This window comes from Podarcis liolepis (assembly GCF_965112155.1).
Source record: "Podarcis liolepis genome assembly, chromosome: 2".
Classification (NCBI taxonomy): Eukaryota; Metazoa; Chordata; class Lepidosauria; order Squamata; family Lacertidae; genus Podarcis; species Podarcis liolepis.
Window position 1 is genome coordinate 108,052,130 of NC_139555.1, and position 27,026 is coordinate 108,079,155.

Sequence of the window (27,026 nt, forward strand, 5' to 3'; positions counted from 1 at the left end):
CACCCGAAGACACCAAAACCTGCATTCCTGTACCCGTGAAAATCTACGAAAGCATATATATATATATATATATATATATATATATATATATGCAGGTTTTGGTGTCTTCGGGTGTCTTCCCGTGTAAGAGTTGGGGTGTCTAGGCGACGTTTCGACGAGGTCTCACTCGTCATCTTCAGGCTGGTGCTTACGGCTTCTTGTTACTGGAACAGAGCAGGATCTCAGTGTTTGAGTTCCTATAAATACTGTTGAGGGGGTGTGGTGTATTCTGGGCAGAGAGGAAGTTCCCAGGATAGTGTGACTTTTCTTCTTTTGTTCCTTAATTACTTGAGGGATATCTTGAGTGATTTCTTGAGTGATATTCTGAGTACCACTTAGGAGGGTCATTAAGAGTGGATTAGTTGCTAAAGCTTTCGTGTCTTGACCTCTTGAGCTTGTGAAGAGTTTTTCTGAGAAGATGGCTGTACTGCACTTAGTTGTGTTCTGGCTTGGCTTCGTGTATAGGGGCGAGCTGTGGTTTTGTGCCCTGTGCCAGTCAGATCTGTGTAGGGATTGCAGGGGGGTGTAGCATCCGGAGGTGCCACTATGGTTTGGCTACTGGATGGTGTCTGTAATTTATCTGTGGAGAGGGTCTGGGTTTGGGTCTGGTGTGGTTGATTGGTGATGGTGTTCTGTGTGCCTCTGGTTCTGGTGTCGGTTTTTGTGGGGAGGGCTAATTTCCAGATGTCTGGCAGGCGGGACGTGTCGTCACGCTTGTTCATGTTGTGAGGGTGTTTCTCTATCTCGATGGCTTCCATGATTATTCTCTTGTGGTGATGTTCCATGTTAAAGAGCAATTTGGAATCTGCAAAATTAATTTCGTGTCCTGTTTCTTTCATGTGTTGGAAAAGAGAGGAGGTTTTTTCTTCTTTTTTGACGGCATTCTTGTGTTCTGCGATACGTGCATTTATTCGTCTGTTTGTTTGTCCAATGTACGTGGCTGGGCAGACTTTGCAGGGTATTTCATAGACCCCTTGGTTTTCCAACTGGATTTTATCTTTGGGATTTCTGAGGATATTGGCTATTTTTTGGTTGGTGCAAAAGGCTGTTTTGATATTGTGTTTATGGAGGATTTTGCTAATTTTATCTGTAGTGCCCTTGATATAAGGAAGGAGGGCCATGCCATTGTTTTCTTCTGTGTCTTGGTTTTTGGGGGGTGTTTCTTTTTGGATTAGCTTCGTAACCCTGTTTTGCTGGTATCCATTGGCGATTAACACATTTGAGAGATTCTGTAACTCAGTTGTCAAGTGGTCTTTGTCAGCCAGGCGTTTGGTTCTGGAGATGAGAGTCTTGGCTACGGAGTTTATTTGTGCAGGGTGGTGGTGTGATTGTGCATGTAAGTAGCGGTTGGTGTGTGTTTTTTTCCGGTAGATGGTGTGTCCTAGGGAGCCATCAGGTTTTTTGTAGATTAGGACGTCAAGGAAGGGAAGTTGGTTGTTGGCTTCTATTTCCATAGTGAATTGTATTTTGGGGTGTAGGCTGTTGAGATGTGTGAGGAAGCTATCTAGTTTTTCTTTCCCGTGTGGCCAAATTACAAAGGTGTCGTCAACATATCTGAGCCAAAGTTTGGGTTTGTGTTCTGACTTGTCTAAAGCATTGGTTTCAAAGTGTTCCATGTACAGATTTGCGATGACCGGTGAGAGGGGTGATCCCATAGGTGCTCCTTCTATCTGTTTGTATCTTTGTCCATTGTGGATGAAGTACGTGTTGGTTAGGCAGTGGTTGGTCAGGTCCAGGATGTATTCGGGGGGATTGTATTTGTTTTGGATGGCTGTCAAGGCTTCATTAATGGGCACTTGTGTGAAGAGAGATACAACATCGAAGCTCACAAGTAGGTCATCGGGATGTAGGTTTTGCTTCTTTATTGTTTCTATGAACTGGAAGGAGTTAGTAACGTGTGAAGCGATGGATTCTGCATAGGGCTGAAGTTGCTTAGCGAGAAATTTAGCGAGATTTTGTAGAGGTGAGCCTATGGAGCTGACTATTGGTCTGAGTGGTGTTCCTTCTTTGTGTATCTTGGGGAGACCGTAGAGTTTGGGGCATCTGGATGATTTTTCTCTGGGGATGATTCTTAGCTGGATTTCTTCACTGATAGGAGAGGCTTTTATTTTGGATTTGGTGGTTTTTTCCAGATAGGTGGTGGGATCTGTTTTTATAGGTTGGTAGGTAGGGTCTTGGAGTAGATTTGAAACTTTGGCTCAGATATGTTGACGACACCTTTGTAATTTGGCCACACGGGAAAGAAAAACTAGATAGCTTCCTCACACATCTCAACAGCCTACACCCCAAAATACAATTCACTATGGAAATAGAAGCCAACAACCAACTTCCCTTCCTTGACGTCCTAATCTACAAAAAACCTGATGGCTCCCTAGGACACACCATCTACCGGAAAAAAACACACACCAACCGCTACTTACATGCACAATCACACCACCACCCTGCACAAATAAACTCCGTAGCCAAGACTCTCATCTCCAGAACCAAACGCCTGGCTGACAAAGACCACTTGACAACTGAGTTACAGAATCTCTCAAATGTGTTAATCGCCAATGGATACCAGCAAAACAGGGTTACGAAGCTAATCCAAAAAGAAACACCCCCCAAAAACCAAGACACAGAAGAAAACAATGGCATGGCCCTCCTTCCTTATATCAAGGGCACTACAGATAAAATTAGCAAAATCCTCCATAAACACAATATCAAAACAGCCTTTTGCACCAACCAAAAAATAGCCAATATCCTCAGAAATCCCAAAGATAAAATCCAGTTGGAAAACCAAGGGGTCTATGAAATACCCTGCAAAGTCTGCCCAGCCACGTACATTGGACAAACAAACAGACGAATAAATGCACGTATCGCAGAACACAAGAATGCCGTCAAAAAAGAAGAAAAAACCTCCTCTCTTTTCCAACACATGAAAGAAACAGGACACGAAATTAATTTTGCAGATTCCAAATTGCTCTTTAACATGGAACATCACCACAAGAGAATAATCATGGAAGCCATCGAGATAGAGAAACACCCTCACAACATGAACAAGCGTGACGACACGTCCCGCCTGCCAGACATCTGGAAATTAGCCCTCCCCACAAAAACCGACACCAGAACCAGAGGCACACAGAACACCATCACCAATCAACCACACCAGACCCAAACCCAGACCCTCTCCACAGATAAATTACAGACACCATCCAGTAGCCAAACCATAGTGGCACCTCCGGATGCTACACCCCCCTGCAATCCCTACACAGATCTGACTGGCACAGGGCACAAAACCACAGCTCGCCCCTATACACGAAGCCAAGCCAGAACACAACTAAGTGCAGTACAGCCATCTTCTCAGAAAAACTCTTCACAAGCTCAAGAGGTCAAGACACGAAAGCTTTAGCAACTAATCCACTCTTAATGACCCTCCTAAGTGGTACTCAGAATATCACTCAAGAAATCACTCAAGATATCCCTCAAGTAATTAAGGAACAAAAGAAGAAAAGTCACACTATCCTGGGAACTTCCTCTCTGCCCAGAATACACCACACCCCCTCAACAGTATTTATAGGAACTCAAACACTGAGATCCTGCTCTGTTCCAGTAACAAGAAGCCGTAAGCACCAGCCTGAAGATGACGAGTGAGACCTCGTCGAAACGTCGCCTAGACACCCCAACTCTTACACGGGAAGACACCCGAAGACACCAAAACCTGCATTCCTGTACCCGTGAAAATCTACGAAAGCATATATATATATATATATATATATATATATATGGAATGAACAAATTCCTATGCCCCTGGGTTATTCCTATAACCCAGAGATGCATTTTAAATAAAAGCACACATTCTACTCATGTAAAATCACCAGGCAGGCCCCACAAATAAGCCAGAGATGCATTACAAATAAAAGGACACATTCTACTCATGTAAAAACATGCTGATTCCTGGAGCGTCTGTGGACCGGATTTGGAAGGCGATTGGACTGGATCCCCCAGGCCTTAGTTTGCCTACCCATGCTTTAGATCTTAGGCTTGCTGGCAGAGAGGCAGGAAACCTGGGGAAGGCATTCAAAGGGAATATCTCCCATTGAAATTCCAGTTCCACGCCCAACCACACCCACAGTTAAAAGGTGAGGCACAGCACCCTAGGCTTGTCCCTTCGATAGCTCAGCTGGTAGAGCGGAGGACTGTAGACTGCTGCCAAAGTCATCCTTAGGTCGCTGGTTCGACTCCGGCTCGAAGGACAGATTTTTTTCCCTTGTTCTTGCCAGATGCATCAGCAAATCAAGCAGTAAGACAGTATTTGCATGCAGCGCTGAAATTAGTAGTCTGTGCTTTATATTGGTCCGTAATGTGAAAATTCGAGCCTGTATTGGCTAGCATCTCTGCTTTCAGCGTTATGCCCCCAAAGAACAGCATTCAGAAACGGTGCCAAGTGGGTTTTTCCATCTCATGTGTGAAAAATATATTGGACATACGCCAACTTCTTGTTACTTAAGGTTAATGCATCCAAGCCTGTTTCATCTTTTGGCAGTCGTATCAACCCTGGACTGAACGCTTTCTTGAGGGCCATTTAAAACATCACACACACACACACAGAGGGATAGCTCAATTGGTAGAGCATTGGACTCCTAAACTTAGGGTGGTGGGTTTGAGCCCCACGTTGCACACAAAAATTCTTGCATTGCCGGGGATTGGGGTAAATGATCCACAGGGTTCTTTCCAACTCTACGATTCCATGACAATCGCGCCTGAATTTGTCATTAAACAAATGTATGCTCAGTAGTGGTGACTTGACTGAAAACAACTGTTTCCCTCCCCCCCCCTTACATTTTGTTGCCACAGCAATAGTCAAAGAGGCAAGCTGCTTTTTAAACCAAGAAAGTGGCTTGCCTCTTTGGCAACAGGATATGCTGCAGCAAAAATACTTCAAAGCCATCTAGAAGTGCTTGCACAAATCTTGCTTGCATGTGCCTATAATCCCTTCATGTCACATACACCGAAATCAGAAAATACATTCCACATTTTTTCCTGGACCCCAATATTCCCTTCCAAAACCTAGTCTGGAAAAGATATAGATATTTTAAAAACTATTATTATTGATATGGTGCCCTAAGACATATATTAAAAAAATTAGGCTTCTTTGTAGAGAACCCTGGTCTTACTGTAAATCTGCATGCAAATCTGTATGGAGATTCCTTAAGCTGAATTGAGTTCGTATTTTTTCATATGCCATCTGAAAATTTCAGGGCTATTTAGCATCTTTGGCTGATTACACACCATACATTAAAGTGCACATCTCCTGGGAAAATACTGGGAACTGTAGTTCACCACTCACAGAACTACAGCTCCCAATACCCTGAGACCAGAGAGACATCGCTATGCCTGACAACAAATCTCTAACTATTGGATTATTCTACCCCATCTTTTTGTGCCTGCCAAACAGACGTGTTATGCTTATGATAATCTTTTATTCTCTCGTTAATTATGCTGTTTTAAATGTGCATTTTATATTTGACTTCACTTAGCAATTTTGGGGGGGAAATGTTTAAGGTTTTTTGTTTGTGTGTTAACTTTGCGTTAAATATGTATCCCGTAGTTGACCTCCTTTGTAATATTTTGAAATCTTTAAGATAAAATTTTAGTTTTCTGTTAATTATGTTGTTTGTTTTTGTTTTAATTTATTAAAGCTTTATTGCAAAACAATTTACATGCTACATAAAAAACAACACAAACAGACCAATACCATACCATCATAACAACTAAACACTAACAATATATCATTTGATATCTCGCACACTTTTGACTTCCGATTCACCTCATTGTACTTTTTACACATGATTGGTCTATACGCACTTCCTTATTTGTGAACTGTTACATATCAGTGGTGATTCTTGCTTCTATAATTTCGTTATTATTCAAGATTCAATCTAGACCTGTCAGGAGATTTGCATTATCACAATACATACTTTTTTAGATATTCTTTAAATATTGTCAAACCTTTACTCATTCTCTGGTTTGAGTTTCCTCTTAATCTCCCAGTCATTTTTGCAAGTTCTAAATATTCTATCATCTTTGCCTGCCAGTCAATTTTTGTGTGTACAGTGGTACCTCAGGTTAAGTACTTAATTCGTTCCGAAGGTCTGTTCTTAACCTGAAACTGTTCTTAACCTGAAGCACCACTTTAGCTAATGGGGCCTCCCGCTGCCGCCACGCCGCCAGAGCACAATTTCTGTTCTCATCCTGAAGCAAAGTTCTTAACCCGAGGTACTATTTCTGGGTTAGCGGAGTCTGTAACCTGAAGCGTCTGCAACCCGAGGTACCACTGTATATGTGTTATTGGAGATAAATGTCCTCAGAGAGTGAGCACTAGCCAGGTGAGGGAGATCTTGACCCTGCATGAAAGTCCAGAAACTATTGGAAAGATGCTGTGATCTTGGGTTATTAATTAATAGCTGGAGGCAAATGGGGCCTCCTGCTGCCACCACGTCGCTGCTGCGTGATTTCTGTTCTCATCCTGAAGCAAAGTTCTTAACCTGAGGTAATATTTCTGGGTTAGCAGAGTCTGTAACCTGAAGCGTCTGTAACCTGAAACATATGTAACCTGAGGTACCACTGTATTTGACTTTCTTCAGATTGTTTATTGACGTTTTAATATTCTGTAAACTGCTTTGAGATTTTTCTTAAAAATATAAAGCAGTATAGAAATGAAATAAATAGTAATAGTAATAAACTACAGTTCCCAGAATTCTTTTCCTGGGGTGGGGGAGGGGACAATCTTTAAGCGCATGGTGCATACAGAACTTCCATTCCCTCTAATGTGCAGTTCCACAGCTAGAGGTTTCAGTACTTTCTGTTTTCTTTCCCTTCCCTTTTGGCTCAGCAACAAGAACTTCCTGACAGTAAGAGCTGTTCGACAGTGGAATTTGCTGCCAAGGAGTGTGGTGGAGTCTCCTTCTTTGGAGGTCTTTAAGCAGAGGCTTGACAACCATATGTCAGGAGTGCTCTGATGGTGTTTCCTGCTTGGCAGGGGGTTGGACTCGATGGCCCTTGTGGTCTCTTCCAACTCTATGATTCTATGATTCTAGGAGAAAGGGTTTGCCCACGTATCACCTTAGTGACCTCACATGCTTACCCAACCTGCCCATGGTCCTTGGGCTGGATCCCCAAAAGCTACGGCTGGTGCAGAGAAGAACCAGGACTGTCTCACTTTCATTCACGGATACTGACAGGTTCTCTTCAGCCTTGTCTGCTGCTGCCTTTCAGCCACAGCAAAGCACCATGAGGCCTTGAGCATCTGGACTCTGGGAGACAAACAAAAACCCCATGATCAGCAAGGGGGTGGGGATAGTGGGGAGGCAGCTAAAGATCAACACAGCACTGGGCAGAGCAAAGGTGACAGAGAGCTTCAGTAGAGGTCAGAGTGGCTACTGTGGATTAAAGCACGTCAAAGTGCAAGTAGATAAATAGGTACCTCTCCGGCAGGAAGGTAAATGGCGTTTCCATGTGCTGCTCTGGTTCTCCAGAAGCGGCTTAGTCATGCTGGCCACATGACCCGGAAGCTGTACGCTGGCTCCCTCGGCCAATAAAGCGAGATGAGCGCCGCAACCCAGAGTCGTCCGCAACTGGACCTAACGGTCAGGGGTCCCTTTACCTTTTCCCACACTGGAGGGGAAAGCAGCTGCCATGCAAGACCATGGTTGCGGACTTTCCGGAGGACGAAACAGGCTGCTGGTCATTTGATCTAGTAGTAGGAGCTTGGTTGTCTTTGGCCGCAGGGGTTCGACTCCTTACTCCTTTGTTGTTGTTGTGTCCAACTCTTCTTGACCCCATGGACCAGAGCACGCCAGGAACTCCTGTCTTCCACTGCCTCCCGCAGTTTGGTCAGACTCATGTTTGTAGCTTCGAGAAAACTGTCCAACCATCTTGTCCTCTGTCGTCCCCTTCTCCTTGTGCCCTCCATCTTTCCCAGCATCAGGGTCTTTTCCAGGGAGTCTTCTCTTCTCATGAGGTGGCCAAAGTATTGGAGCCTCAGCTTCACGATCTGTCCTTCCAGGGAGCACTCAGGGCTGATTTCCTTCAGAATGGAAAGGTTTGATCTTCATGCAGTCCATGGGACTCTCAAGAGTCTCCTCCAGCACCATAATTCAAAAGCATCAATTCTTCGGCAATCTTTATGGTCCAGCTCTCACTTCTATACATCACTACTGGGGAAGCCATAGCTTTAACTATACAGACCTTTGTCAGCAAGGTGATGTCTCTGCTTTTTAAGATGCTGTCTATCCTTACTTCCTCTATGGGGAAATGATATATAATGAATTGAAAAGGATGTTTAAAATGATGCTTGTAACCCCCCCCCCCCAAAAAAACCCCCAGAAGCTTTTCTTTTGGGAATTATAGGGACAGAACTACCTAAACTGTATAAAAACTTATTCATGTATGCTACTACAGTGGCAAGAATGATACTTGCCCCAAAATGGAAAGCAGAAGTCCTAGCAATGGAAGAATGGATATAAAAGCTTATGGAATATGCAGAAATGGTTAAACTTACTGGAAGAATGAGAAATCAAGATAACAAACTTTTTATAAAAGAAATGCTTTATTGAATATTTATAGATAAATTGTAAACAGATAAGAACATTGGCAGGATTCTTGTAATAGCCTGCAATTTTATAAGAGTATATATTTAAAGGAGATGAGTAAATGAATAAAATTAAGTTAATTTGGATATGCAGAAGATATTAAAGATAAATTTAAGGAACCACAGAAAGGGGGGAAGGATGTCAAGTTTTGAAATGTTAAAATGATTATAAAATTAGTGAAATGTATAAATCTGAAAACATTATTTATTTTTTAAAAAAATACTCTATGGCAGGCATAGGCAAACTCGGCCCTCCAAATGTTTTGGGACTACAACTCCCATCATCCCTGACCATCCTGTTAGCTAGGGATGATGGGAGTTGTAGTCCCAAAACATCTGGAGGGCTGAGTTTGTCTATCCCTACTCTATTAAAGTAGAATTGGGGAAAATATGGCAATATGGAAAAAAGCTGGATGATAAAAGGTGTAGAGGAGGAAGACTAATTTTATATGTATGATGCTCTAAGAAAAAAATACCATCTGTCAGAGGTGGCACAATGGCAATACTTGAAGCAGCAACATCTTTTAAGCAACTTGTTTTGGTTCGGCGGCCTTCACAGCCTTTGAGACACCCAAAATTTGGGAGCAATCGGATAATTCATTGGACACTAAAAAGCCAGTGATGACTTTTTATAGATATTTATTATCAACAAATAAGTTTGATGTGCAAAGTTTAAAAAACAATTGGGATAAATAATGGGGATGTTCACTGCTACCTAGGAAAATGTTTTGGTATCAGGCGTATCAATGGATCTTAAATTAAGACGTTTACGACTCCTTACTGTTTTGGGAATTGAGTTGCAGATGGGTCCTTGCACAGAGACTCCATTGCACAGGGAAAATCCTGTTGCTAGAGCATCAGAGTCTTCATCTCAGGGTTGTGGGTTTAAGCTCCATGTTGGTCAAGATTCCTGCATTGCAGGGGGTTGTACTATTTTCTTTCTTTCTTTCTTTCTTTCTTTCTTTCTTTCTTTCTTTCTTTCTTTCTTTCTTTCTACCCCACCCATCTGGCTGGGTTTCCCCAGCCACTCTGGGCGGCTTCCAGCAAAGTATTAAAATACAATAATTCATCAAATATTAAAAGCTTCCCTTCAGATGTCTTCTAAAAGTCAAAATAAAAAAAAATCCTTCCAGTAGCACCTTAAAGACCAACTAAGTTAGTTCTTAACACGAAAGCTCATACCAAGAACTAACGTAGTTGGTCTTTAAGGTGCTACTGGAAGGAATTTTTTTATTTTGACTATGGCAGACCAACACGGCTACCCATCTGTTTCTAAAAGTCAGATAGTTGTTTATTTCCTTGACATCTGATAGGAGGGTGTTCCACAGGGCGGGCGCCACTACCGAGAAGGCCCTCTGCCTGGCTCCCTGTAACTTTGCTTCTTGCAGTGAGGGAACCGCCAGAAGGCCCTCGGAGCTGGGGTCCTTTCCAACTCTATGATTCTGTGTCTGGTGTGACCCACAGGCTGCCTGCCTATTCAATGCCAAAGTGATACAATGGTGGTCGCGCTTGTGGTCAGGATCACCATCATTTTTTGTGGAGTGGGTAGTCAGAAGACAGTTTGCTGTTAGTAATAGACTGGCAAGGAGAAATGGTTTTTAAAGAGCCTAGGTCTCTTGATGCAGGTGGTGCTGTGGAGTCCTCAGCGCCTAGGACTTGCCGATCGCATGGTTGGTGGTTCGAACCCCCGCGGCGGGGTGAGCTCCCGCCGTTCGGTCCCAGCTCCTGCCCACCTAGCAGTTCGAAAGCACCCTTAAGTGCAAGTAGATAAATAGGTACCACTTTCTAGCGGGAAGGTAAACGGCGTTTCTGTGTGCTGCTCTGGGGCCGGTTTGCCAGAGCAGCTTCGTCACGCTGGCCACGTGACCCGGAAGTGTCTGCGGACAGCGCTGGCCCCCAGCCTCTAGAGTGAGATGAGCACACAACCCTAGAGTCTGTCAAGACTGGCCCATACGGGCAGGGGTACCTTTACCTTTAGGTCTCTTGAAACTGATCAAAATCAAACTCCTAAACTACCTAAACTTGTCTGTATTCCTGCGAAGAGAGAAAAATGTGGTCGTTGCTGGTGAATCTCTCCTTTCTCTTGACCCCTCCTATCCAACTCTTAAAACAGGGGTGCCCAAACTTTTTTCAAAGAGGGCCAGATTTGATGAAGTAAACACGTGTGAGGGCCGACCAAAGTTGCTGAGCTTTTTTAAGGATTTTACCCCAGGACATATACTGCCACGGGGCTGAATTAAATCGACCAGAGGGCCAGATTAGGCCCCCGAAACGGACTTTGGAAATTCCTGAAAAGAAGCTGAGCCCCTCAGGGTCTTGACCCCCAGTCCTGAACACTACTGGTCTGTTAATCATACATAGAAACCTGCCCTTCTCCCTAGATGCATGTGTTTGATCCTGGAGCCAAAGGGGTGCTATGCTTCGCCTTGGCCTCTGGCATTGACTCACAAATATTCAAGGTTAAAGAGTACCGAAAATATGGGACGGGAACACACATAGAATCTTGTACATCTCGTTTCCGAGGGTGGTACTCAACTAAGCATTATGCTGCACAAATCTATTGAAAGCAATGGACCTAACTTAGTCCCGTTCATTAATTTCAATAGGTCTACTCCGAGTACCACCCCCAGTCTTGGGAATGATTAGCCAGCCACTTCACCCACCGCCTACAGATTGTGCTTTTGCAAAGGCCTGTCCCCTGCCAGTGTGGGATGGTTATTTTACCCCTTGACTGAAGATCTAGACTGAGAGAGAAGCGATCGATTCCAAGATGGTTGGGGCTCTGCTCTTTGCCGTTTGTTCCCTTGTTCTGCTTGAATCCGGGGGTAAGTCATAATAATAATAATAATAATAATAATAATAATAATAATAATAATAATTTTATTTATACCCCGCCCATCTGGCTGGGCCTCCCCAGCCACTCTGGGCGGCTTCCAAAAAAATATTAAAATACTGTAATACATCAAACATTAAAAGCTTCCCTAAACAGGGCTGCCGTCAGATGTCTTCTAAAAGTCAGATAGTTGTTTTTTTCCTTTGACATCTGGTGGGAGGGCGGGCGCCACTACCGAAAAGGCCCTTTGCCTGGTTCACTGTAACTTCACTTCTCACAATGCGGGAACCACCAGAAGGCCCTTGGCACTGGACCTCAGTGTCTGGGTAGAACAATGGCAGTGGAGACGCTCCTTCAGATATACTGGATCGAGGCCGTTTAGGGCTTTAAAAGTCAACACCAACACTTTGAATTGTGCTCGGAAACGTACTGGGAGCCAATGTAGGTCTTTCAAGACTGGTGTTATGTGGTCTCAGCGGCCACTCCCAGTCACCAGTCTAGCTGCCGCATTCTGGATTAGTTGTAGTTTCCGGGTCACCTTCAAAGGTAGCCCCACGTAGAGTGCACTGCGGTAGTCCAACTGTGTGTTACGCAAGGCAGCAGACCTTACAGCAAAAGCGAGGAGGCCTCACTCTGCTTTCTTCCCCAGAGAGTATCAAATGCAACACTTGTCTCATGAAGAGTCCTGATGCCGAGTGCATGACTGGGGTCGAAGGTTGCATGTCTCAGGGAGAAAAATGCATGACCATCCGCATCAGCCAAGGTAAGGGACCCTGGTCTGGTTGCCGCATCATTCAGAACCGGCTGAATTGAGCAGGGAGAACCTGCAGCCCTCCAGGTGCTGCTAGACTACAACTCCCACCATCCCTGACCATTGGCTGGGGCTGATGGGAGTTGGAGTCCAACAACATCAGGAAGACCGCAGATTCCCTGCCCCAGGTCCAGAGTCTCTCAAACTGTGATCTATGTATGGCCCACTCAGGGCCTGCAAACTCCTTTTTGGGATACCTTTGACTCGTGGAACAGTCAGGAATATCTCTGCTGCCAGACGATGGAAATTGTGGCCATATGAACCAGGGCAGCACTTATTGAGCAGGTTGACTAATACAAGTCTGAAGCCCATGTTTTCTGCACATCACTGGTGCAATCTACCAATTTCCCCTAAGACCTTGTCTAGTCCTCCTCAGCACCCTGGCCCAGGGCACTTGATTTTTATAATATGGAACTGGTTTTAGCAGTGATGCTGATGCTTTGTGTGTGTGTAGTTTCTTAAGTCGCCCACGCACACAAAAAGAGACAGAGGCTGTGTTCACACTCCCATTTACTGCCGTTCCCAAGCTGTTGTCTTTTTTAATGTGTTCACATGTCACAATCCAATATGCATAGGTATCCTGTGCTTTGCTGTAAAAGATACTGCTGTCTGCCACACTGTTTCTTAAACCAGCCTCAAACTGACTGGAATTCTTACGGCGCTCCTAATTCCTCTCCAGACCCGGTGCAAACACCTTTTGCATAAGGTAAAGGCATCCCTGCCTGTCGACACCCCCTGGTACATAGAAATCAGAAGAATTTTTCATTAAGTTAGCCCAATGTGGTCTGCTCTGCATCCAGCATCCCACTGCTGCTGGCTTAGAAAGCGATGAACACAAAGCCACAAACCACATTTCTTTGATCTATCCTGCTGTTTTTTAGGAAACAGCTTCGATCTGAATGAAGACAACAGAGGAGCATGAAAAGTACAGCCTAGCTGCATTTTAAGCCTGCAATGTATACACAGCATAGCACAGTGGTTAGAGCATCGGATTATCTCCACAGAGCATAGGAGCCAACTTCTAGGAGCCAAGGTCCCTTCCCCCAAAAAAATATTTTTGGGGGGGGGCTGGGCCCACCAGAGTTGATGGGCATTGCCATTCAAATCGTGTACGTGCAGCGTGTCATGCGATCGATTATGTGGGACAGGGCTTACCTGCCCCCCTGTTGGATTTATGTATAAGCTAAACAAGCTATAGCTTAGGACCCTCACTCTCTTGGGGGCCCCCAAAAAAATTAAAGGAAAAAAACACCTGGATGTACTTTTCCAAAATATAAGATAAAAAACAAATAAAATAAAACCTTACATACAGCAAGAGTGGCAAATGGCTTTAGATACCTATTAGGTCCATAAATTACCATATAGCATATATTCAACACAAAAAACAGCAACAATTTGTTGTTGGCAAAGGACAGCTGGACATATAAAGGGCCCCATAACCTTCAGTAGCTTAGGGCCTCATCATACCTAAATCCGGCACTGCCCCCCCCCCAATATTTTATCCGAGTTGGCATTACTGCCACTGCTTCTCAGCCTAGCCTACCTCATAGGTTCTAGAGTCAGGTAGGTAGCCATGTTGGTCAGACGCAGTCTAAATATATAAAAAAATAAAAAATAAAAAAATTCTCCAGTAGCACCTTAGAGACCAACCAAGTTTGTTCTTGGTATAAGGTTTCATGTGCATAGGTATCTGAAGAAGTGTGCATGCACACAAAAGCTTATACAGTGGTACCTCGGGTTAAGTACTTAATTTGTTCCAGAGGTCTGTACTTAACCTGAAACTGTTCTTAACCTGAAGCACCACTTTAGCTAATGGGGACCTCCGGCTGCCACCAGAACACAATTTCTGTTCTCATCCTGAAGCAAAGTTCTTAACCTGAAGCACTATTTCCGGGTTAGTGGAGTCTGTAACCTGAAGCGTATGTAACCCGAGGTACCACTGTACCAAGAACAAACTTCGTTGGTTTCTAAGGTGCTACTGGACATTTTGTATTTTTATTTTATCTATTCCTACCCCACAGGGTTGTTGTAAGGATCAGAGGAGGAAGAGAGGAGGAACTATGTGCGCAGCCTTGAGCTCCCTGCAGGAAAGCTGGGACAGAAATATGAGAAATTAAATGAATAAACGTATGACTATGCGGGCATGGGATAGCAGAGGGATGGGAGCACCTTAAGAGGCTGGGGTGAGTCAGGAGGAAGTTTACAAGCCCAGAGCTGGTTCTGGCTGCTGCAGCGAGAGGCTGGAGGTTCCGCGGATGCCAAACTTTCCCTACTTTCCCTTTCCTGTCTTCTTCCGCCCCACCCACAGACGGAAAGGAGAAATTCAGGATTCTGGGCTGCACCAGACAGAAGAAAAAAGGCTGCGGCGTAGACAAGGAGTCGCACGGCCACCAGGTCAGCATCCGATGCTGCTCTTCGGACTACTGCAACGTCTAGCAAGGAGCTGGGAATCCAGCCCCGTCTCCATAATTCTGCCTTCTCTTCCCGCATCTGCTCTCTGTTTTGTCTCCCCTCCTCGGGAGCCCAAGCCAAGATGTGAGAAAAGAGCGGGGAATGGAAACTTACAGATCTTTGCAAAACTCCCCTGGCTTCTCTGAGATTTCCCTCATATTCCGGAAGAAGAAGGGCTTCTCTTCCTCATCTCCACCCACAACCCACGTTTGCTTGCCTCCCCCCCCCTCTCCTCTCTGGGGGGCGTTCCTCACCCCTCTTGTCTTCCAGAATATTTCTGGGGTTGATATTGAGGAAACGTAAATGACAGAAATAAACGATGGATGTCTGCAAGCAGCAAGAGTTGGGGCTTCCAACCCCCCCCCCCCGTTTTGCATAATTTCAAATGCATGTGGTTGAAAAATTATGTGATTTTTCAAATGATAATTCGCTGGAATGGCTCAGTGAGGAAATAAAAGTGAAAGAGACCAAAGATATTTGAAAATGTGATGCAATGCGAAATATGAGTGTGTAATATAATTATTCTAACAAATAATTATTAGCAAGCTGTTATGATTTTTATAAATGAGTTCCAAATATCATTGTATTTACAATCTGTGTCTAAAAGCAATCCATTCATATGTTGCAAGAGTTGTCCTACCCATTGATTAAAAGGGGGGGGGGGTCATAGTATTATCTCTCCAATGAATCAGTAGCAGTCTTTTGGCAGAAGTTAGGGACCTGCTGTCAAACCTCATATTGTTTGTGTATGGTTCAAAATAATATTATCTGCCAGCCAAGTTAATGGTCATTGCTAAATCTAGTGACAGCAATTTTGAGAAATTAGAGGACGTTGTGGTTATTATTTCACTTCTTGTGAAGCATCTCAAAACAAATTCACAACACAATAAATAATAATAATGCCATACAGTTGCAACCAACATGTAGGTAGGGTTCAGCATTAATCTGTTAACAAGCCTGACACAAGAATGCAGAGTCGTTAGGAAACTCATTTTCCCTGCCCTCCCCTAACCTAGTTTCCCAGAGTGGTTTAACATACAAATCCCACTTCACAGGGAACTCTGGGAACTGTAGTTCTGTAAAGGCTTCCTAACAGCTCTCAGCATCCTTAATGAACTACAGCTCCCATAATTCTTTAGGAAAAGCCAGGAATGTTTTTAAGGTAGTACGAAATTGCTTCAAGTATATGGTGTGTTCTTGATTCTGTCATGTAAACGCAAATCAAACTCTCTGTGGACGCTGCTCATTTCGAGGCCGGGCTAGTTTCCCCTTTGCCGTAATAAACTTTTGGGAGGCAGAGGTTGTAGTGTGTGTGTGTGCGTTATGCATTTTGTTTTTTATACTTTAAACTGCCCTGTTATTATTTCAGATGTAGGGCCGTATATAAAATTAATAATTATTTTATTATTAACCAAATAGCAGTTGCAAGGAAGCCTCCTTTTTTGCTTTCTGACAGTAGGCAGGAAGCAAGTTCTTTACAGTAACTTCTTTTGGGGCTTAGGGCTGGGGCTGGGTTGGTCTCCCACCTACACTTGCCAGCTTGCTCTTCCTGGGAGCACGGCTGGATTTAGGTTTGATGAGGCCCTAAGCTACTAAAAGTAATGGGGCCCTTTAAATGTCCAGCTGTCCTTTTTCAAGAACAAATTGTCACTGTTTTTTGTGTTGAATATACACTATATGGTAATTTATGGGCCTAATAGGTATCTAAAGCCATTTGCCCATGTTGCCATGCAACCAGTCCGTGCAGAATGAAGGCATCCTATATATAGAAATGAGCAAACCAGTGATATTTTAGGGAGCAGGCTAGCAGGCGGGGCCCAATACTTACATCATAGGAGCCTACACAACACAAAACACTGTTGCTGTATGTAGGTTTTTTTTTTATCTTATATTTTGGAAATGTACATCTTTTTTTTTCTTTAAATTTTTTTGGGGCCCCTAAGAGAGTGGGGCCCTAATCTATAGCTTAGCTTATACAGTGGTGCCTTGCAAGACGAAATTAATTCGTTCTGTGAGTTTTTTCGTCTAGCGAATTTTTCGTCTTGCGAAGCACGGTGTAGGAAAAGTTTTGGAAAAGCTTCAAAAATCACCAAAAACCTCAAAAAAGGCTACCACACCGCGTTCTATGAGTTGCTCCTCGAAGTCAAGTCGCAACTGTATTAACGGTGTTAAGAAAAAGGAAACAAACTTGCAAGAGGTTTTCGTCTTGTGAAACAAGCCCATAGGGAAATTCGTCTTGCGAAGCAGCTCAAAAACCGCAAAGCCCTTTCGTCTAGCGAGTTTTTTGTCTTGCGGGTCACCACTGTACATAAATCCAGCACAATCTTGGCATTCGATAATATGGCAAGAGAGTATTAATGTAGGTACAGAGAGGGAGGGAGAGAGAGGGGGTCTGGCCAGCATAGCAGGGCTTCCACCAAATCCTGCAGCCGGCAGGATTGTGCCCATAGCTGTAATTCTTTGCTAACTCACAAGACAGCGACTCTTGAACTCCTCTCCCTGCTCAGCAGGGGAAGGGTGGGAGAAGTTTCTGATCCGCGAGGTTCACAAATGACAACACTTTGGAAGTCCCAAGCCGCAAGGTGGTTAGATTGGTCTCAACTAGGACCAGGGCCTTTTCAGTACTGGCCCCGACTTGGTGGAACGCTCTGTCACAAGAGACTAGGGCGCTGCGGGACTTGACATCTTTCCGCAGGGCCTGCAAGACAGAGCTGTTCCGCCTGGCCTTTGGTTTGGACTCAGTCTGACCCTTATGTTTCCCTCCGCTTATGGTTTTGATCTATGGGCTACTATTAAAATGAGGCTGCATTTTAAATTGCATTTTAACCTGTATTTTAATAAACTGGGGGGTGTTTGGTCTCCCCCCCCTTATGTTTTATTGTAATTTTATTGGTGTTAGCCACCCTGAGCCCAGCTCTGGCCAGGGAGGGCGGGGTATAAATAAATTATTATTATTATTATTATTATTATTATTATTATTATTATTATTATTATTATTCTTCACATCCAGGACTAAAGGGCTTCTGCTCTGGAGGCCAGGACTTGAATCAATGGATCCAAGTTACAATAAGGGAGATTCCAAACTAAACCCCAGGAAGAGCTTTCTAACAGTGAGAGCTGTTAGATGGACTCCCTTGAAAAGTGATACAGACTCTCCTTTCCTTGGAGGTTTTTAAGCAGAGGTTTATGTCCCCCAACCCCAACATTGCCCCATCTTCCCACAGCTAACCACATTTTCTGGAGCAACAATTCCTGGGCAATCTGCTTTCCTCCAGGACGTCTTTCGCGAAAAGGTCTGCAAGGCCAAGACAACGGGAGTAGTTGTCCCCAAGTCTGCTGTGTCCTTTAATGTCCATGATCTACTAATGCTGGGCATGACCCTAGCTGTTCCTAACAAGAACTTGCCTCCTACCTACCAGTGTTCGTAATAAACGCGCAGGGTGTCACAGGGCCCTGCATCAATACAACACTACGGCACCAGGGCTGGGGGTGGCGCCATTTGTGCCACGCAAACTGCTGTTGGACTCCCATTTCCCATCATCCAACCCACACGACTGGGGACAGTGCTGGGCATCCAGAAGGACAAACGTGTCCTCCACAGTCCTACTCACCAACACCCAAGCGGAAGGGGCAGGGGCACATTTCTAGAGTCGAAGGAAAACCCCAGCAGATGAATTGTTGCAGAAAGGAGACAAAAATCAGAGGAACGTTTTTCCCCCCCAGCAAAAAGATTTGCTGGACCAAATTTGCCCCCCACACAAAACAAAAAGAACAAAAAATTTATTTAATAAACCAGTAAACAGAACACAGAAGAACAAGACGCATAAGGCGCAGCACTTGAACTTTCTGGGTTGGGGGAAAAGATTGTCACACATGATTCTAATCATTAAAAACCTTTACATACTTGGCAGTAGGACGGATGCATGCATAAAATTTTAAATCTGTGATTAAGGCATAGTTGTTCACCTAGGAAAAAAAGAAATGCCCTGCCCGCCCTGAAATCATATCCCGGACCAAAGATTTTGATTGTTTTATACAGCACTAGTGAATAATCATTCATTGCCAGCTATGCGATTGACAGGAACTGCAGAGAACATTGGAATAATGGGATCTTGAGGGTGGTGCATAATTGAAACTGCAGCAGCGAGATGCCTTATAGTCAGTCCTTTTGACTCCCCAGCAGTGCCACAAAGGTACCTCCTGCGCTGGCTCCTCCAACCTGTCACTCAACCGAGCCTTCCTTTGAAAAGCCTGGCCCACCATGCCGACCAGGTAGGCTTCACCTGATACTGAACTTCCCCGTCTTCTCTGTACACGTTGATATCGCTCTGCCCCTCCCCGGAAATGAAGGTCAGATTTACTCCTCCACACGTCACCATCAGTTTGGCATCGTCCTGCAGCACCACTGGCTCACGTGGAAATTCTTGCAAGGCCTTGTCGAGGCAGCTATGCAGCTCCTTCAAATCTCCCTGAGTCTCGGAGATGTTGGATGGCAGGTCTTGGAGGACACCACTGATTCTGGCGAGACTGAGCGGCATAGGGTGGCGCCCAAGCCTTGCCATGTGGACTTCTGGGCTGGCCTCATCGAGGATGTACGACGCCGTGCCGTTGATCCAGACCACTTCGATGTGGATTTCCCCTTTTCCGGAAACGAACTCCTGCTTTGTTCCGTTACACTGAAGGATCATCTTGGAGTTCTTCCGCACCATGGCTGGTTCCTCAGAAAACTTGTGAACAGCTTCCTCCAAGCACTTACGCATGGCTCCCTGTTGCGGCTCCTGCATCTCGGCTTCCAGTAGAGCCGCAAGACTGAGGTTTTTCTGCCCAACCAAGATGGCCGCTGTTGCGTTCTCCCCAGCTTTTGTCTTGTTGGCTTCAACGGGAGACTGCTGTCTCCACGGGGCCCAGAACAGAGCCCCGATAAAAGCCAGGGTGAGGAGGGTGAGAAGGGCAAGGAAAACCAGAACCAAAGTCCAGGTTTTTCGTTTGCCCAGCGGCCTGGTCGTCTGAGTCATCGTGGACTTGTCAGAGAAACTGGGCACGCCACATTCTATGCCGTAGAGCCACGATGGCGCAGAGCTTCGGGGCAGAATTCCCCAGAGTTTCTCTCTGTACGAGAATCTCTGCACAGGTATGAGCTTGCTGTCGTCCCCATCGTCCAGAAGCGGCTCAAACAGGTTGCTGTCATCCCTCATGCTGGCGGAATCTGGCAATGAAAAACAGCTTAAAAATGAGTGACTTCTGGGCATGTACACTTGAATGCAACCCTTCTGCTCCATGTTAGCAGTTCTTCAAGCAGTGTGAAATTGAACAACTGTTTCTGGTTTTAAATGTTCAGGTTTGTCAGCGGTATTCTACCCAGAGGCCTTTATATTTTGCATCGAACGGCTAACATTAGCCAATAATCAATTATTACAATAAATTTATAGTTTTCGTTGCTACCCCACTCTTTCCTCCATACTTTGGTTCTCTCCTCTGTCTTCATTGTCATCCTCACAACAACGCCCACGAGGCAATTAGGCAGGGAGTCATGTGACCAAGGTCACCCAATGGGCTTCATGGTCTCCCAGGTCCTAGTCTGACATTCTAACCACTACACCACACTGGGTCCCTGAAGGTAAAGAGTGGAACACAAATGTAATACATCAATAAAAATGGTATGAGGGGGAAAAAATCTGTTTCAACCTCCCTTTGGCTTCATTGATTATTGGTACATCCTATGGGATGTCGAGGGACGCGGGTGGTGCTGTGGGTTAAACCACAGAGCCTAGGACTTGCTGATCAGAAGGTCGGCGGTTCGAATCCCCGCGACGGGGTGAGCTCCTGTCGCTCGGTCCCTGCTCCTGCCAACCAAGCAGTTCGAAAGCAAGTCAAAGTGCAAGTAGATAAATAGGTACCGCTCTGGCGGGAAGGTAAACGGCATTTCCGTGCGCTGCTCTAGTTCGCCAGAAGTGGCTTAGTCATGCTGGCCACATGACCCGGAAGCTGTACGCCGGCTCCCTCGGCCAATAAAGCGAGATGAGCGCTGCAACCCCAGAGTCGGCCACAAGTGGTCCCTTTACCTTTACCTATGGGATGTCGTAGAGTGCTTGGACATACCCCATTCCTGCCATCTAATCTGCACAAGTTATCTGTCTGTTCCCAGGCCCAATTTAAGTTGTGTATTCATGCCTTTAAGGTCCAAAACCCATCTGGTTATCTGAAGGACAGTGTTCCTCTGCCTATGCCTTCCCAAGTGTTTCAGTCCAAATTGGGGCTCTGCTCCGGATTCCTTCACCAGCTGAAGGGTGGTGAGTATATCTCTAATAATAGTAATAATTTATTTCTTATACCCCACTCACCCGATTGGGTTGCCCCAGCTACTCTGGGCAGCTTCCAGCAAAATTACAAAGTGACACAGCAGAGTCTTTTCTGTTGTGGGGCCAATCCTACAGAAGGCCCACCTTGGGAGATCTGCCTGGACCTAACGCTGGGCATTTTTTAGCGTGGACAGAGGGTGGTTTAGTTTCATTTTCTATTATGTCTTACATGTGGGTTTGGGTTCTGAGGATACTGTTGTTTGGGGCTGTTGGTCACCTCCACACCATACATTTAAAACTTAATTGCGTCACCTTAAAACACACAGCTTCTCCCAATGAATCTTGGGAACTGTAGTATTTAGGCGTGCCGAGTTGTGAGGAGACCCTTAACAAACTACGTTTCCCATGATTCTTTGTGAAAGGGGGAGTGGCAAAGTAAGACTGTTTTAAAAATATGGATGTGACTGTTTTCTGGATTTTCTGTTGTTCTCCTTACCGGCGACAGTAGAGGAACGGAAGACACGACCAGAAGCAGGGACTCAAGCCACATAGATGGGGTGCACAGTGGAAATGAAAGGGATACAGCTCACAACCAGAGCAGCATCAGCTGTTGCTGGGGCAACGAAGGGTTGGGACTAGCTAGGAAGCAAAGGAAAATGGAGGGCTGGCATGGTGCTGTTGCCACGGTGATGGAAACACATCTCCCTGATGTACAACACCTGGAGGACTTCCTGCTGGTCCTTCTAGAACATGGGTAGGCAAACTAAGGCCTGGGGCCCAATCACCTTCTAAATCCGGCCTACAGACAGTCTGGGAATCTGCGTGTTTTTACATTAGTCGAATGTGTCCTTTTATTTAAAATGCATCTCTGGGTTATTTGTGGGGCATTGGAATTTGTTCTCCCCCCCCCAAAAAAAAAACACCAGTCCAGCCCCACACAAGGTCTGAGGGACAGTGGACCGGCCCCCTGCTGAAAAAGTCTGCTGACCCCTGATCTAGAAGGCATGAAAGGCTGGACAAAGGAAGCTGAGCTCGCTCTCAAGTCTGGGAGTGTCTGGCAGCAACAACAGGAAGAGGAGGGTGTTGTAAACCTCCCATCCAGGGCTGAGGGCCTCGAGTCAGCCGTAGGCCTAGGATGTGCCTGGCGGGGTAGAGCAAGCAGCCTGCACTGCACCCCCTAAGCTAACCTTCTTCCCTCACCCCCCTATCCTAAGTGTTGAAGTCAGTTTCACATGCCAGTCTAGTTGGCTTCAGTGGGGCAGCCTCCCTTAACTGAAAAAGTCTACTTCCTTGGGTGACCTCCCTGGGGCGCAAGCCTGGGTGGTGTGTATGGAAGTCCTGGCCTGCCCAGATGACAAGACCACCCACCCCCTCAGCCCTGCTGATGTGGTCCAAAGGAAAGCAGAGCAATACATTTAGCATCAGTTTGGCTGCAGGAGTTGCCGAAAGGAGGCATACAAGGCCTTGGCTTAGTGACTACTCTCTTGATTTGTGTGTAGGGTTTACTCCTGAGTCTTCTCTTCTCCCGAATATATCCCGCAAGGCAGTGGAGGTTTAGGGTCAGAGTTTCCCCTCTCTTAGAATGGACTGCCTTCCCAGGTTGATCAGCCCCATCTGCCCCAGGATATTGGGGTCAGCAAACTTATTCAGCAGGGGGCCAGTCCACTGCTTCTCAGACCTTGTTGGGGACCGGACTATATTTTGAAGGAAAAAAATTATGAACAAATTCCTGTGCTCCACAAATGACCCAGAGATGCATTTTAAATAAAAGCACACATTCTACTCATGTAAAAACACGCTGATTCCTGGACCGTCCGTGGGCCGGACTGAGAAGGCAATTTGTCTGGATCCGGCCCCCAGGCCTTAGTTTGCCTACCCATGGGCTACAGGGATAAAAATTGAGAAAAAGGCTAAAAGGCAAGCCAGAGCTCCCCCCACCCACCCATTGTGCTACTGTTATCAACAGTTTAAACAATTACGATAGCTATAAAGGAGATAAGGTGTAAATCATTAGCCTCAGGAGAAGACCTCTCCCTCTCTGAACTGCATCTAAGTCAAGGAACTGATGCTCCTTGGATGGCAACTACAATCTGCATTGTGGAAAGGCAGCATGGAAATAAATTTACTAAGCCAAGCAATCAGTGTGTGAACTTGCCAACCTGGACACTATGTGGTACCCTATTATTCACCCATAAACACACACAAATGCACCCCACTCCTAGATTGGATTAACTAGGAGATGGGGAGACTAGAGGCTGAACACCAGAGAATAGCTACCATAACCACTGGCACTAAAATATATATTTTTAACAAGGCATCCACAGAAAGGCAAAAAAATAGGGCAATAGTGATTCACAAAGGGCAGGGATGTGAAAATAGGGGGCTGTCCCTGATAAGGGGCAGGATCAACTGGAGCATACTAATACATTGCAAGAGGAAAACTTTATTTTCTACCTGCTAAGCAGCTGTGTGTGGGTTAAACCACAGAGCCTAGGACTTGCTGATCAGAAGGTTGGCGGTTTGAATCCCCATGACAGGGTGAGCTCCTGTCGCTTGGTCCCTGCTCCTGCCAACCTAGCAGTTTGAAAGCACGTCAAAGTGCAAGTAGATAAATAGGTACCGCTTGGGCGGGAAGGTAAACGGCGTTTCCGTGCGCTGCTCTGGTTCGTCAGAAGCGGCTTAGTCATGCTGGCCACATGACCCAGAAGCTGTACGCCGGCTCCCTCGGCCAGTAAAGCGAGAGGAGGGCCGCAACCCCAGAGTCGGTCACGACTGGACCTAATGGTCAGGGGTCCCTTTACCTTTAAGCAACTGTAGGCAAAGTCCTGCCTGAAGCAAGGTGGCAACCCTGCTGACACTGGATCTAGGCTATTTGCAAGATTATCTACGTTTGCAGGATTATCCCTCTCCCTTTTCACAAGGGTCAACTGCAGACTCTGTATTTTGCAGGAGGGATTCAATCGCATACTGGAAAATCAGGTTTGTGCAATCATTAAAGCAGAACGAAGTGATCTTGTGCAACAATCCGTGTTGTTGCTGTTTTTCAAAACAGACTTTCTGGGGTCGGCAAAGTAACAGGGAAATGCACTAAAGTGCAGGATAATGCAACATGGAATTAACGCTCAATAAAGAGCGGATACAGTATAGCCTCTGTACCGGTAAATCAACATCAATGCTCAGTAATATGAGTAGGCGTTGTCTAGCCATCCAATCAGGATGGCTATTTAACGCGCAGGTTGCCTGAAGGAGCCCTGGGAGAAACTCTTTCTTGCAAATTAGAAGCATTATAACTTCAACAGGATTTCCGCCCTGGAAATTGCTCTTACCATCAGCCCCACCCACCCCAAACGGCAAGCTCCGCTTCCAAGATATTTGCAGACTGGAATCAGAGCGGCTCCAGTGGGGATCCAACCCGCCCCGCCCCCTTTCCGACCTGCTGAAACGGTTTGCAGCAACTGCTCCACAGCCGCCTGCGTTGCGCGCAAAAAGCAACGGAAGGGCGCGCGCAGATCCCAAATACCGGGGCTGCAAAGGAGGGAAGATGGGGAAAGTGTCGTGGAACTGAGATCTAGAACGCAATTGTTATCGTCAGAAAAGCAGCGCAGTTGGAGGGGGAGGAGGAAAAAAACAGGAGACGCGCAGGACTGCACCCTAAACACGCAAAAGACACGCACCCCAGAAATATGCTATTTACCTCTGCACCACCACTACGGGAGTCGGCTGAGCTGCGTAAACCCCTTGTTCTCGCGCAGCGTCCCTTCACCGCCCGAATCTCGATCCGCCCAGCTGATCCATCCGCTTTACAGCCGCAGGCGATCACTCCTCGCTCGCTCCAGCCAATGGGAGGAGGTCCCCGAATTACATCGTTAATCCGGTCTTAAAGGAAAACAAAATTAAAAAATTTCATCCGGTAGCACCTTAGAGACCAACTAAGTTTGTTATTAGTATGCGCTTTCGTGTGCATGCGCAAGGGTGGAGGAAAGAAGTTCACCGCGCACGGGGGGGGGGGCGGGGACGTCAGGGGTGGGTCCAGTGGTCCGGGATCTAAGCTTGCTCTCTAACTGTGTCGAGCGTAGACATTTAAAGTCGCTGATGGGGGAAATCAATTTTACGAGGCAAGACCCTTAGCAAAAGGTTGCTGTGCCGAGCGCGCTCGTAGAATCCTACAGTTGGAAAGGACCATCCTTATTTAGGCATATTCTCAGCCACTCAACTCACTCCCATTTGCCTGTATCTTGGCTTCTGGAAGAGAGCAAAGTTGCTCAGGTGCCCCACAGGGGACGCGGGTGGCCCTGTGGGTTAAATCACAGAGCCTAGTACTTGCCAATCAGAAGGTCGGCGGTTTGAATCTCTGCGACAGGGTGAGCTCCCGTTGCTTGGTCCCTGCTCCTGCTAACCTAGCAGTTTGAAAGCACGTCAAAGTGCAAGTAGATAAATAGGTACCGCTCTGGCAGGAAGGTAAACGGCATTTCCGTGCACCAGTGGCGTAGCGTGGGTTGCCAGCACCCGGGGCAAGGCAAGTAATTTGCGCCCCCTAACCTGTGGATTTGCGCCCCCTAACCCCCAGATGTTGCGCCCGGTGCGGCCGGGCCCCCCCTGCACCCCCCACGCTACGCCACTGCCGTGCACTGCTCTGGTTTGCCAAAAGCGGCTTAGTCATGCTGGCCACATGATCCGGAAGCTGTACACCGGCTCCCTTGGTCAATAAAGCGAGATGAGCGCCACAACCCCAGAGTCGGTCACGACTGGACCTAGTGGTCAGGGGTCCCTTTACCTTTACCTGGCTTGTGGAAGAGAACAAAGTTGCCCAGGTGCCCCACAGGCTGTGGGAGGTTAACCTGCAGCCCTCCAAACAGTGCAGAACCACAGCTCCCATCATCCCTCAACATTGGCCACATGGGCTGATGGAAGCTGAGGTCCAAAATTTCTGGAGGACACTGGATTGGAGGTGGTTGGTAAGTTATAAGAAAAACTGCTCCTTTTTCCTTTTGGGGGATCCAAGAGCCCGTAAAGAGTCCTTAAGTGGGTTCCCTATCGATAGCAACAGAGGCCAACCAGAGTATGGTGTGTTGTTGTTTAGTCGTTTAGTTGTTTCCGACTCTTCGTGACCCCCTGGACCAGAGCACGCCAGGCACTTCTGTCTTCCACTGCCTCCCACAGTTTAGTCAAGAGAGTATGGTATATTGAGAATCCCCTTCATGGATCACTGCCTTGCCGTGGCAAAGGGGCTTGAATAACTCAGAGAAGCTATGAACTATGCCGAGCAGGGTACCCAAGATGGACAGGACATAGTGGAGAGTTTTGACCAAACATGATCCACCTGGAGGAGGAACCGGCAAGCCACTCCAGTATCCCTGCCAAGAAAACTCCATGGACAAAGACAACAGAGTATGGTATATTGAGAAGCAAAGCAGCTGGTAAGCCTGATCTTTATTAAACTGTTGCAACAGGGTCCTCACTCTGAGGAGATTTCACCCCTCCCATACCCAAGAATCTCCTGACCATCTCCTGATGATTTCTGCTGACTCCACAGAGAAGAGGAGGCGTGTCCTGCCTATTTACTTATTCTGCCCAGCAACATATCTGTGTGTGAGAGAGAGTCAGTCAGTCAGTGTATCGGAGAGAGTGAGAGTGTTAGAGAACCTAGAGATTAGATTGCTGCTAAGAGCAGCTGCAGACTCTCAGTGTAGCATTGATTTATGCTCAGAATACTTAGCTCTGTATATAGTTTTGTACCATAGTTGTAGTTATAGAATAAAAGGAAGATATTTTACAGAGCTGCTCTCCGAGTGGTTTATACTCTGCAAGACTCTGCAAAACTCTGCTGCGCAACGACTGAAGTATTGAGACAGTGAATCCGGTGCTCTCAGCTCTAAGCTGTGAGTCCACAGCACTGTGACCTGTTCCTGTGGGAGAAGGAGGTCTCTGGCGGTGCTACCCAGCTCGCCCAGCCCAGTCGGG

At 46.1% G+C, this 27,026-nt stretch overlaps 3 protein-coding genes across 8 annotated transcripts in view; 1 reads left to right on the forward strand and 2 right to left on the reverse strand.

Moving 5' to 3' along the window:
- The window catches only part of LOC310701532 (L-amino-acid oxidase-like), a 33,731-nt gene extending 18,474 nt beyond the window's left edge, over positions 1-15,257 (reverse strand). The window contains exons 1-3 of one of the 5 annotated variants that reach the window (XM_083492560.1): positions 9,934-10,278; positions 9,453-9,772; positions 7,166-7,334 (exon numbers count right to left, since the gene is read on the reverse strand). In XM_083492560.1, the coding sequence (XP_083348686.1) occupies positions 7,166-7,178 (13 nt within the window). In that variant the 5' untranslated portion in view covers positions 7,179-7,334; positions 9,453-9,772; positions 9,934-10,278. Of the gene's footprint in view, positions 1-7,165; positions 7,335-9,452; positions 9,773-9,933; positions 10,279-14,484; positions 14,570-14,880 lie in introns of those variants that run through there. The other 4 variants (XM_083492556.1, XM_083492559.1, XM_083492558.1 and 1 more) reach the window with 4 other exon arrangements.
- LOC310702024 (lymphocyte antigen 6 complex locus protein G5b-like) lies at positions 11,360-14,882 on the forward strand. The gene is made up of 3 exons (XM_083493632.1): positions 11,360-11,496; positions 12,154-12,267; positions 14,624-14,882. Exons 1-3 carry the CDS (start codon positions 11,442-11,444, stop codon positions 14,749-14,751), a joined length of 297 nt encoding a protein of 98 aa, XP_083349758.1. The 5' UTR covers positions 11,360-11,441; the 3' UTR covers positions 14,752-14,882.
- A 3,274-nt stretch (positions 15,258-18,531) lies between the features above and the next one.
- On the reverse strand, positions 18,532-25,050 carry LOC310701828 (uncharacterized protein). Of its 2 annotated transcripts, none has more exons than XM_083493259.1 (2): positions 24,760-25,050; positions 18,532-19,972 (listed from the first exon to the last, which is right to left on the reverse strand). In XM_083493259.1, exon 2 carries the CDS (start codon positions 19,959-19,961, stop codon positions 18,993-18,995), a length of 969 nt encoding a protein of 322 aa, XP_083349385.1. In that variant the 5' UTR covers positions 19,962-19,972; positions 24,760-25,050; the 3' UTR covers positions 18,532-18,992. The 2 variants fall into 2 exon arrangements, with proteins under 2 accessions (XP_083349385.1, XP_083349386.1); XM_083493260.1 differs by lacking the exon at positions 24,760-25,050 and adding an exon at positions 21,562-21,724.
- Positions 25,051-27,026: the final 1,976 nt, after the last annotated feature.

Coding starts and splice junctions, on each gene's coding strand:
- LOC310702024 (XM_083493632.1), top strand. CDS start 11,442: ATGGTTGGGGCTCTGCTCTTTGCCGTTTGTTCCCTTGTTCTGCTTGAA. Junction 11,497..12,153: donor TGTTCTGCTTGAATCCGGGG/GTAAGTCATAAT, acceptor TTTCTTCCCCAG/AGAGTATCAAATGCAACACT. Junction 12,268..14,623: donor GACCATCCGCATCAGCCAAG/GTAAGGGACCCT, acceptor CCCCACCCACAG/ACGGAAAGGAGAAATTCAGG.
- LOC310701828 (XM_083493259.1), bottom strand. CDS start 19,961: ATGAGGGATGACAGCAACCTGTTTGAGCCGCTTCTGGACGATGGGGAC.